A 12785-nucleotide genomic window follows, 5' to 3' on the forward strand; every position below is an offset into this window, starting at 1 on the left:
GGCGGGGGCGGGGCCGGGGGAATCCCAGCTCCATATTAGGACAGGAATCCTCCGGCGGCTGCCGCGGCGGCGGCGGCGGCGGCGGCGGGCGGGGCATGACTGCCTCCGCACAGCTCTGCAGGGCTCCCCGCTCTGCCTAGGCGGGCAAGATGGGGGAGCAGCCGAGAAGCGAGGGGGCCTCGCCGGACCCTCCGTGACCCCTGCAGCTACCAGGGACCCTGTAACTTCGCCAGGCTCCCTCTACCCTTCTCCACATCTGTGGCGCTAGGGCTGCTGGCTCTGCCTCTCCACCTTCAACTCTCCACCTCTCACCTTCGTTTCTTTTTCTCCTAGCGTACTTGGTGGTCGGTTCAGCTTAGTGCCCCGACCCCTGAAGCTTCCCCTTTCTTTCTTCTCCATATCCTGTCACCTTTGCCCTATCCGATACTCCTCCTTCTTTCTCTTTTCACCACAGATGATTGCTCTCTACAGGGGCGAGGAGATGCCGTTCTTACCTGGGGATTCAATAATGCAAGAAGCAAGTGGGCTAGCGAATGTTCTTATCTGAAATCTCATTTGATGGAGTAGCTGTGTGTGCATGGAATCACTTAAGGGGCTGGAAATCAGGCCACTTAAAAATTGGGGTAGTGGGACTGGGAAGTCCCAGTCACACAGGAAGCCTGGAGATGAACTTTGACATCAAAAAGGGCAGTTTGAGACCAGGGAATTCCCCATTCCTCGTGGAAAGGGATGGTAGCAAGAGAGGTAGAGTGGGAGGAGAGGCAGTCGAGGAGACCTATGTCTTAGAAGAGGGGTACAAAGCTGTGGAGACCCTATCCTGGTGTCTTATGCATTTGGCAGAGGTTGGGGCCATCCTGCGGTAAGCGTCACAACTGAGGTGGAGGGAACGGTGTCCATGTGTCTGTCTGCCACTGTCTGTAATCCTATTGACCTGGATGACAGAGAGATGGTTCCTTCTGGACATGGGTCTGTGTTGCTTCTTTCATTTCGATCTGACCTCTGATGTGCCCATCCACCCCTCTCTCAAGCTTCTATTTGAAGAACCCCTTGATCTTTGGGTCCCCTTCCGTATGATATTCTAGGGGGGTTGTTCCTGTGTTCTTCACCCACTGATGCTAAAGCTGCCTGGGAGACATTCTGAGTGTCCTTCTCCACAATCAGAGGAGTCTACTGGGGGGGTCCCTTGGCCTCCAGAAATCTGAGCGAATCTGCACGGAAGGAATGGGGCTCTGGAAGCTGTCCGTGGTGCTGAAAGAGTCACCACGGAAGTGAGATAGGCTACAGTTTGCCTGGGACATCAAGGTAGGGCTTGGGTTCCCACAGGCCTCAGAGTGAGCCTCCTCTTTGACTGTCCCCTTATTCTATGTGGATGAATATGGGGGAGTTGCAGGGGGCCAAGATTCCTGGGATCTAGTAGGAGTGAAGTAAGCAAGGGAGGAGAACTGGGCTCAAGGGAAGAGCCCCTGGCTTTTTCCAGAATGGAATAGAAAGAAGCACTTTGGAAGGGAAGAAGGATCTAGAAAGGGACAAGGGAGGGGGTAGAGAAGAGCTCATCCTAGTTCGCCCACTCTGATTCAAGTTAAGAAGCTCTGTATGCCCCGATGTCTCCTCTCCCTAGGCCAGCTCCCACTCCCCTTGCCTCCCACCTCCATGAAGCTATTTTTAACTGTGCAGAACCAAAAATAGCTTGGCAGCAGCTTCAGGTCGTGGGAGAGGAGCTATTTATATCACCAGTGACGGTTCCGAAATAGCAAGCAGGAGGAGGGGGGTGGCTGGCACACTAGAGAGCTCCTGGCCGCTGCTAAAAATACTGGCAGTGTGAGTCATCCTGGCCTGGCTGAGTCACCCCACTCTCTCCCCCAAGTGGCAGGCAGCAGCAGCAGAACAAGCTAAGAATTAGAAGCCTGAGATGGGGGAGGCATCAGAGCCTGCTGGCTGTGGGAAAGTGGGCAAGGGAATGAATTGGGAGAGGGGCTTTGGGGTGAGTGTGTAGAAGGAATGGGAGAGCAGAGCCTCTCAGCCAAACCTACTGGGCAAGTGTGCAGCATCCCCAGCCAGCTATGCACTACTGCTCAGAGATGCTTGGGCAATGGAAGGAAAAGAGTATATATATATATATATAAAAAAGTATATATATATATATATATATAAAATATATATATATATTTTAAAGTATTTAACTTTAAAAAATATATATATATACAGATATGAATTTCTATCTGTATCTCTTTCTCTCTCTTTCTCATATGAATCTATCTGATCATCCATAATCTATCTATCTATCTATCTGTCTATCTTTCTATCTATCAATCATCTACTTATGTATGTAATCAGAGTTTCTTAACCTTAGCACTACTGATATTTGGGGCTGATTATTGGGATGGGCTCAATATCGATTATAGTACAATGTTTAGCAGGTTACTGGCTTCTAACCATTAGATGCAACAGTAGCCCACCTCCAAACTGTGAAAAAGAAAATGTCTCTAGACATTGCAAAATGTCGTTGGATGAGTAAAATCAAAACCAAATGAAAATTGCTGACCTGTCTTATCTCTTTCTTGAATTATATTTAAACATGTTTTTATTTGTGAGAGATACATTTGTTTTTAAATGTCACAAATTGTGAATTTAGATATAACTTATTTATGTTACCTTTGCATACTAAAACATTTCTCAGGAGATAATAAAGGAAAGATATTGACTATCTTAATGTCTCTATCCAGAATAGGTTTTCTGATGAACCTGGATGGAAAACCACAATCTAACAGTGGTGAATGAATTCATTCTCATGGGAATCACAGATATTCCTGAGCTGCAGGCACCATTATTTGCATTGTTCCTCATGATCTATGTGATCTCAGTGATAGGAAATTTGAGCATGATCATCCTCACCAAGTTGGACTCCAGGCTGGAAACCCCTATGTACTTTTTTCTCAGGCACCTGGCACTCACTGATCTTGGTTATTCAACAGCTGTGGGACCCAAAATGTTAGTAAATTTTGTTGTGGATAAGAATACAATATCCTATTATTTTTGTGCAGCACAGCTAACTTTCTTTCTTGTGTTCATTGGTAATGAACTTTTTATTCTCTCAGCAATGTCCTATGACCGCTATGTGGTCATCTGTAACCCTCTGCTATACACGGTAATCATGTCAGAAAGGGTATGTCAGGTGCTGGTGGCAATTCCCTATCTCTACTGCACATTCATTTCTCTCCTAGTCACCTTAAAGATTTTTACTTTATCCTTCTGTGGCTACAATGTCATTAGTCATTTCTACTGTGACTGCCTCCCTTTGTTACGCTTACTCTGCTCCAATACTCATGAAGTTGAATTGATAATTTCAATCTTTGCAGCTTTTGATTTGATTTCATCTCTTCTGATAGTTCTTGTGTCTTACCTGCTCATCCTTGTAGCCATTCTCAGGATGAATTCTGCTGAGGGCAGATACAAGGCTTTTTCCACCTGTGGAGCCCACCTGACGGTGGTCATAGTGTTCTATGGGACTTTGCTTTTCATGTACGTGCAGCCCAAGTCTAGTCAATCCTCTGACACTGATAAAGTGGCTTCCATATTTTACACCCTGGTTATCCCCATGTTGAATCCCTTGATCTATAGTTTAAGAAACAGAGATGTAAAATGTGCTCTACAAAGGACATGGAAAAACTTACGTAATATTTTTCTTTAAATTTTGCACAATATGATTCCTATAAATTAGGTTATAGGCATCAGTTTTTTCTCTTTATACCTCCAGAAGACATAGCAAGCATAACTGATTCAATATTTATTTACATATGTCTAAAACATGACAGACTCTTCTAATTGCTATACATAGATTAGTTAAAAAAACAAAAACAAAAAAAAAAACAACAGTAGAAATCTTTGCCTTCCTTGATGGACCGATTAATTACATTCACACTAAGTCCATTTTATATAACAGTAGAATGTGCAAGATGCTTACAGACAAGGAAAAATGGAAGACAAGGAAAGCTAGTATGCTGGGTAGGAGTAGGAAACAGTAGTCATTACAGAAGGGAGTGGCAAGGATTCTAGTGTGTTTATTAAGTATTGTAATAAATTTGCAGTGTGTGTGTTTCTGTATGTTTCTTTTAATGTATTTTTTGTATATAATCATTTTCCATCTGTTTTAGCCTTTATACTTATTGCTTGTGTATTTTGACATTGCATTTAATACTGGTCGTTTACATGATATGTGATGATTTTATGTCTTATAAATGTGCTTGAGTAATAACTATTCCAAACATTAGGATCCCCCTTTTCCTTATCAATGCCTTTATTTCCACATATAAGTCTGTTAATTGAACATACTTTGTAGCTCAATAATCTGTATTCTGATTAGCACCTGATATTGTTTCCGTCAGCCAATTCTGTGTACATGAGTAGATATATCAATTATAATACAGTTTGGAAGACAACCATAGAAACTCTCAGGTTTATACATTTCCTCTAGTTGTTCTTGCCTTTTTTCATGGATTTTCCCCTTTTTATCTAAAAAGAGCAATAATCTGTGATCAAAATTTATGTTCCAGTTGTTTTTACATCTTTGGGTAAGAGAACCATTTTATGATGAATTAACTTTATAGTCTCTTTCTCATTGAGTTGACAATTCATAATTTTTATCAATATGCACTACATAGAATGCATTATATTTTCATTGGCTTCACTGTTTGATTCCATCTGTTGATTGTTCTACCTGAACAAAGGAAATAAAAGTAATAAAACACACTATACCATACTGTATTTATCTGCTGGCTGTTGCAGATGTCCTTGGACAGCTACAGACCTTCAACATGCAAGTCAGGTGTGATCTGTATGTAGTGATGTCATTATCTTGCCTTTTGAACATGGTTGCTTTCATTAACTTTCTTATGTATTTTGATTTCCTTTACTCTTTTCAGTACTCCTAAGATTCTACTGAAAGTATCAGTGTCTACAATATTTCCTTAGTTCACCATCATAAAATAAAATCCCATGTGCAGTCAAAGAAACTTGAATCAATGCATAGTACATTGTCATGTGATTGTAAAGACTACCGTATTGTTGTTGTACTGAAAATGAATTTTCAGGATGGTCATAGAAATTACCAGGTAATAATAATATCTCACACTTACTGAGTACTATATTTTAGGGATTCTTCATGTCTCAATTAATTTAGCCATCATAACAGCTCTGTGAGTTAGGTTCTACATCACATGTTCTCACTCATGGGCAGGTGTTGAACAATGAGAACACATGGACACAGGGAGGGGAGCATCACACACTGAGGTATATCCTGACATCTTTTAAGTTCAAATGAATGTTTTCAAAAATGCTATACTTATGGTTCTTACTTGTAAGAGAGGAAAGAGCCAAAAAGACAGAGTGGAATTTAATGAAGAAAGAAAAGACAGCTTCCTCTGGGAAGAAAGGTTGCCAGCAGCACTCCAATCTCTGCCCTTGCTCTCCTCCCCTGTTCTTATTTCCTGAATCAGAACAGCAAAATCTTGACATAAATCTAATCAGTTACTGCGAACTTCCACAAGGTGTGAGTGCTCTAACTCCTCTAAGCTACAGGTTTGGACCTTGTGGTGGGCTCCAGAAGTTTCTACCCGACAGTTGTGTGGGTTAAAGCTGACATTCCATTAAATCATAACTAAATTCCGTATTTTACTTGACTAAACTTTTTAAAAAGCAACTACTGCACCAACTGAAATTCGTGCTTGCAGAATTCCATGTTTTCACTGAGGAGAAACTGAATGGTAGAAAAGAAGAGACAAAGAGATTAGGCTAAAGCAGATTCTAGTAACTTTAATCAAACCTGTTGCATTTCTTTTGTTCATGTCCCACATTAATTAGAGATGACCAGTACTTATCAGTGGAAATGTTTGAAAATTACAGTGTAATGATATGTACTCTATTGGGCAATATTAGAAATAAATAGTAATTCATACGTGATGTGTTAAATGTCCTGTAAACCCTATGTATTTACATTGTTATCATAAAGGAAAGAAAACATGTAAAATTAAATACTAAAAATCCTTATATATTGACACTTAACAAATATTTTAGTAGGAATAGATGTACATGTTGGTTATCATTAAGCTTATATATGTTTGGGAGTTTTTCTTTTTTCTTAAAAGAATTCCACATTTAAGTTGAAATATATGTAAATATTTAGAAAGAAAAAATAATAAAAATTTTAGTCATAAACTGATGGTCAAAAAGATCATAAAATCTATAAATATAATTGTATTAATAAAATTCCAGACGAATCTCTGCACATTTGGTGGTAAGAGTGTTCTTAGTGATCATTCCTACACCAAAAGAGATAGCATTATTTAATAATAAATATTGATTTTGAACCACGTAATATACCCATTAAACATCAAAGTATCATTAACTAAATCCCTTGTTAACTGGGTCCTACAAATGCCTGCAGACTTGTTAAGGCAATATTTGCTTAGATAAAGTGTGATAAGGTGGAAGTCAGAATATGAAAAGAAAGTGAGCTTAATTGGTTATCGTTAAAGTATCTTTGCTTTAGGAACTTTTATAAAGACACATGACTTGTGAATTTATTGCTAAATCCCTAACCAGGAAGTGCAAGTGAGGGAAACTAAAATTTAAACTGCAGTAGTTTCATGCTCTCTATCTCACTCTTTAATAATATCACAGCTCCACAAGAATTCTTTGGCAAACATGGAAACATACTAAAAAAAAAAAATGTGAGGTCACTGTGTAGATGAAATAAAGTCTAGCATTTCTATACTAACACCTATATAATTTTGTTATCAATTGTTGTGTTCCAAACATTTTTGATATTTAGAGTTTAATCTACATCATAATTATGTGTGTCTTTCATATAGGTTCCTTCTTTTGGTAGTAGAAGTTTCTTTTCTTTGTTTTTAGTTTTAGAATCAGATCTGAAAATAATGTTTATTTCCTATTGTGAATAAAACCTTTTGTCTACAAATGTTATAATTTGTTTGGATGACATTACATGAAAGCATGTAACAACCACTCTCTTTCTTCCTAGAAGAGATAACTGGACTAAATGGGCCAAAGGAATCTAACAGTGCTTACTAAATTCATCCTGACGGAAATCATGAGGTGGCTTGAGCTGCAGCTCCCCCTTTTTGGGGTCTTCCTCATCATGTACACATTCACAGTGGTGAGCAAAAAGTGCATAATCATTTTGAACAACGTGAACTTGGATCTACAGAACACTTAGTATTTTTTAAACCAGGTACCTGAGTTTTATTGATCTTGATAATTCTAAGGTCATTTATGCCAAGATACTGTGGCTCAAAATGCCATTTCCTGTTATGCATGTACCACGCAGGTGGCTTTCATTACGTTCATTATCACTGAACTTTTCGTATCATCAGCCATGGCCTATGACCACTATGTGGACCTCCTTAGCTTTCTGTATAAAATGTTATGGCTCATGCCTGTAATCCCAGCACTTTGGGAGGCAGAGGCGGGCGGATCACGAGGTTAAGAGATCGAGCCCATCCTGGCCAACATGGTGAAACCCCGTCTCTACTAAAAATACAAAACTTAGCTGGGCGTGGTGGTGTGCACCTGTAGTCCCAGCTTCTTTTTCAGTTGAGCGGTTGACTCTCTCCCAGGTGTTCCTGTCTCCTGTTGAAAAGGTGCCAGGATCTGTGTGATTTCCTGTGCGGCAACCCACTGCACTGGCTGAAACAGCGGCACTGAGATTTGTGGCATTTTTTTTGCCCGGGAATCTCCTGGCCTGGCTCCCTGTTTCAGTCTCCTTTTCAATCAGATGAATGGGTGACTCTGCCTTCCTGGAGCTCCAATTGTAAGCTAAAATGTTGCCCGGACCTGTGTATTTTGTATGGAGAACCACCGCCCCAGGGCACCGGCAAAGCAGCCATGCTGGGCAAAGCAGCTGCGCCAGCCAAACCAGCCACGCTGGTGACCCGTGGGGCTCCTCCACCTGGGAATCTCCTGGTCTGTGGGCAATAAAAATCCGTCTGGAAATGCGGCATCCACTCACCCTCTGCACTTTCACGGGGAGCTGCAATCCTGAGCTGCTCCTAATCGACCATCTTGAATCTTCCTCCCCAACATTTTTCAAATCAGAAGCTTGCAGCTCAGATGTTTTCACTTGGTTAATGAAAGGCTATAGCATTTGCTTTAATGAGCATATTTACAAAATTAATTAAAATTAAAAAATTTATGACAAATAGTTGTAGCCATTTCATCTGTCTTTGCTTTGACATTTCTCATCTTTCTGTTCAGCTGCATTTATTTTCTAACATGTCCTACCTCTTTGTATCAAAATAATCTTAACATTCCTTATGCCTCTATCAAAAAGGAAGCTTTTTGAGTACTTGACTAGAAGGATTTGGGGTGTATTCCCCAAATATTAATGATCCATATTATGTTTTCTTTTCTTCTCCATAATACTCTCTATGTAGGAAAAACATTAGGGGAAAAAACAAAGTAAAATATAATTTTACTTTAGGATGCCAGAAGTATTACTCTTTCATTTTGCATTAATCGAAGATACTGATATTTAAAAACTGTATTAATATCGAATGGAATCTACAATTCTGTAGTATATATTATAGTCTAATCTCAAAATCAAAACAAACAAACAAAAAATGCAAAGAAACAAAATTTTTCCTGTTGAATTTTGTTCAATGGTAAAAAAGATACAAAAATCCAGTTCCGCAACCTCTCTGAGCAGTTTGTTATCACTTAGCACTGATTTGAGAACTTTATGTCAATTCAGACTTTGGATTATGCTGACTTGAAGAATTTTTTCAGAGCTTCTTTCACGTCTTTATTTCTCAGACTGTAGATCAAGGGGTTCAACATGGGAAACAGCACAGTATAAAAGGTAGAAACTATTTTGTCCCTCTCGAGGGAGTAGCTGGAACTTGGCCTAGAGTAGATGTAAAGAATGGAGCCATAGTACAAAGTAACAGAGATCAGGTGGGAGGAGCATGTGGAGAAGGCTTTGAGGCGGCCCTGGGTGGAGCGTATCCTCCGGATGGTGGCGATGATGGAGAGGTAAGAGGCCAGGATGAACACTGTAGGGGAGATGACATTGGAGGCCAGCAGGAAGCACAGCACAGCCTGGTAGCTCTCTCTCACATTGCATGCCAGCTTCACCAGAGGTGGGACATCACAGAAAAAGTCATCAATAACATTGTCACCACAAAAATCCAATGTGAATGTATTGCTGGTTAATATTATTGCATTGACAAAACCACCAGCATAGGAATATAAAACCAAACAGATGCACAATCTCCTTGGCATGGCCTGAGCATAAAGCAGGGGCTTGGAGATGGCCACATAGCGGTCATAAGCCATGGCAGCCAGCAGGTAGCACTCACTATAGGCAAGCCCAGCAGAGAAGAAAAATTGACACAGGCAGCCAGCAAAGGAGATTCTTTTGTCTTCAGAGATGCAGGTCACTAGGATCTTTGGGGTGTAGACAGAGGAGTACCAGAGATCCAGAAACGACAGATTTCCAATGAAAAAATACATGGGTGTTTGGAGACGGGAGTCATTACAAATCAACACCATGAGGGTGATATTTCCTACCACAGTCAGAGAGTACACGCCCAGGAACACCACAAACAGTCCCAGCTGCATCCCTCGATCGGTGGTGAAGCCCAGCAGGATGAACTCAGTCACTGTGTGATTGCTCCTCTCCATGGCTTATGGATACTGCACCTACAAATAGAGTAGAAAAGAGTTTAATTGCCTCAACCAATACCAAATGACGGCATTTTCTATGCTAAGCACCTGACATGTCATCAACACTAAGGAAGAATTTTGGCTACTTTGGGCAGGTGGTGGGAGTTTTCTGAGCTTCACTATATTTCTTGTGATAAAATGCATTTAATAACAGGAAAGCCTTAATGCTATTAATATGGTTATTAATTTTACTTGAAGAACAAAATTTTTATTGAGTCTCATGTGCTGTTCCAGACAGTGGGATATAGCAGTGAAGATGACAGGCTGACTCCTATCCTACTGAGCTTTTATTCTAGAAGAGATAGATATGTAAAAAACAAATAAGTACAGTGTCAATTAATGTTCAATGCTAATAAGAAAATAAAACTAGATGATGGGATAAAAACAAACTAGGAAGAGTTAATCAAATTTAGACCCAGGGAGAAAAAAATCCTTTTCCTATTCCCAGCTGTGGATGGACAAATTGTTCAGTGCCTGTGAGATCTGGGAAGATTCCTATGGTTTAGAAGATGGTAACGATGTATTTTTCCACAATCACAGAAAAAATTATCCTCTCAGTTACTCTGCAGGAGTCTATGGTACATTTATCTTAAATCTCAGGGAAGGAATCAGATTGAGAATCAAGGTGAAGCTTGGGTAAAAATCAATGAATTTATCTGTTTCTGCCAAGTAAAAAAATGTGTGATGTCTTTATGGTCTTTAGGGTATAAAATGTTGAGACTCAGCATTATTTCTTGGTCTCTGTAAGTAGTCATGGACATAAAATGTAGCACATATACACCATGGAATACTATGCAGCCATAAAAAATGATGAGTTTGTGTTCTTTGCAGGGACATGGATGAACTTGGAAACCATCATTCTCAGAAAGCTGACACAAGAACAGAAAATCAAACACTGCATGTTCTCACTCATAGGTAGGTGTTGAATAATGAGAACACGTGGACACAGGGAGGGGAGCATCACACACAGAGGTCTGTGGGGGGCAACTAGGGGAGGGACAGTGGGGGCTGGGGAGTTGGGGAGGGATAACGTGGGGAGAAATGCCAGATATAGGTGATGGGGAGGAAGGCAGCGAACCATATTGCCATGTATGTACCTATGCAGCAATCCTGCATGTTCTTCACATGTACCCCAAAATCTAAAACACAATAAAAAAAGTTATTCCAAGTTGATATTATCTACAGAAATAGTTCTGAATGCTATTAAATTGGAAAAATCTTCTTGTAAAACAAACATTTAGAAATACTTCCTTTAGAATCTTGAAATAATATGTATAGTTAATGTAACCTAAGTATAAACATATATATGTATGTATATGTAAACTATCTTGTCTAATGTAAAAGAGATATAAAAGAAAAATAATTCATAATAAAATTATTACATGTAATAATTATAACATAGGATTCATTATAAAATAATTTGAATTTCCATATATAAATGCTTGATCACTTGGTGAGATACAGAGAGTAAAATCGACACATATAGAATCATCATAAATGTGTTGGTGACTCAAATATCAGGAGTCACATTTACATTGGTGATATTTTTCTGACAAGTTGGTCAAGTCTTGACAAAGTTCCAAATAAAATATATGACAATCTTTCTTTGGTTTTATTAAATTATTATATAGAAGAACCTTGCAAAATATAAGTTTTCTTTGTAGAGTGGATTTCAAACTCATGTAATTATAACAATCTTTCTAATGTACAAATATGCATTGAGAGTCTGGATGTAAGAAATGGAACATTTTTCTTTGCATAGGGCTGTCTGTATAAATGCAGGATGTATTCATACTTGTCTACTACATATTAAATATCCAGCAGTCCTCTGATCTTTGTGATCACAAAACATGCAACCACACACTTAAGAAATGCCCATCAATGATAGACTGGATAAAGAAAATGTGCCACATATACACCATGGAATACTATGCAGTCATAAAAAGAATGAGTTCATGTGTTGGGGGGAGAGGGGGGGATAGAGGGGGGTGGGGAGTTGGGGAGGGATAGCATGGGGAGAAATGCCAGATATAGGTGAAGGGGAGGAAGGCAGCAAATCACACTGCCACGTATGCACCTATGCAACAACCTCGCATGTTTTTCACATGTACCCCAAAACCTAAAATGCAATAAAAAAAAAAAAAAAAAGAATGAGTTCATGTCTTTTTCAGGGACATGGATGAAACTGGAAGCCATCATTCTCAGCAAACTAACACATGAACAGAAAACCAAACACCGCATGTTCTCACTCATAAGTGGGAGTTGAATAATGAGAACACATGGACACAGGGAGGGGAACATCACACACTGGGGCCTGTTGGGAGGTGGGGGGCCAAGAGGAGGGAGATCATTAGGACAAATACCTAATGCATGCAGGATTTAAACCTAGATGATGGATTGATAAGTGCAGCAAACCATCATGGCACATGTATACCTATATAACAAACCTGCACCATCTCCACATGTATCCCAGAACTTAAGAGTAAAATAACAATAAAAATAAAGAAAAATAAAAACCAGCAGCCATGAGCACACATGATGCACAAGTTTTGGTAACTAAATACCATTTTTCCACTGAAAGGACCAAAAACTCCTTGAAGAAATGGCTAACCCAGGTTTGGATTAAGGAATGGAGAAGATGAGTCTGGGACATCTTGTGGCAGAAACTTATATTAAAAAATTATAGGGACATGTTAAAAGGACCCCGAAGCTAGCTTGAAGAACCTTCCATTGGATACATTTTAGACAATTTCATATCAAAAAGTATAATGACAATAATTGAATAAAACATATTGAATATAAAATAAAAAAGAACACTCTTTAAAAGATGTTATCATCTATGGAGACTCCACCCCAAAACTTTGCATTTTACTTTGTGAATCTTCATAGATTTTTCCAGGAATTATGTAAAGAAATACAAAATAATGAAAACATTCCGAAGTGGTCGAATTACCTGTGGCAATACAGCTGTCAACTTGCTTTTTATCACTGGGTTACTGGGGTGAAGTAGAGATAGAAGCCAGCAGGATAAACTCTGTGAGAGCACG

General features: G+C 39.5%; 2 protein-coding genes across 2 annotated transcripts; one reads left to right on the top strand and one right to left on the bottom strand.

Annotated features, from left to right (window-relative positions):
- The first annotated feature begins 2714 nt into the window (after positions 1 to 2714).
- On the top strand, positions 2715 to 3688 carry LOC135270155 (olfactory receptor 8K3-like). Its single transcript, XM_064365475.1, has one exon. It carries the CDS (start codon positions 2747 to 2749, stop codon positions 3686 to 3688), a length of 942 nt encoding a protein of 313 aa, XP_064221545.1. The 5' UTR covers positions 2715 to 2746.
- Positions 3689 to 8772: 5084 nt separating this feature from the next.
- On the bottom strand, positions 8773 to 9696 carry LOC135270156 (olfactory receptor 9G19-like). The gene has a single exon (XM_064365476.1). It carries the CDS (start codon positions 9694 to 9696, stop codon positions 8773 to 8775), a length of 924 nt encoding a protein of 307 aa, XP_064221546.1.
- Positions 9697 to 12785: the final 3089 nt, after the last annotated feature.

This window comes from Aotus nancymaae, unplaced genomic scaffold, assembly GCF_030222135.1.
Source record: "Aotus nancymaae isolate 86718 unplaced genomic scaffold, 86718_ANA_hifiasm-v0.15.2.pri h1tg000059l, whole genome shotgun sequence".
Classification (NCBI taxonomy): domain Eukaryota; kingdom Metazoa; phylum Chordata; class Mammalia; order Primates; family Aotidae; genus Aotus; species Aotus nancymaae.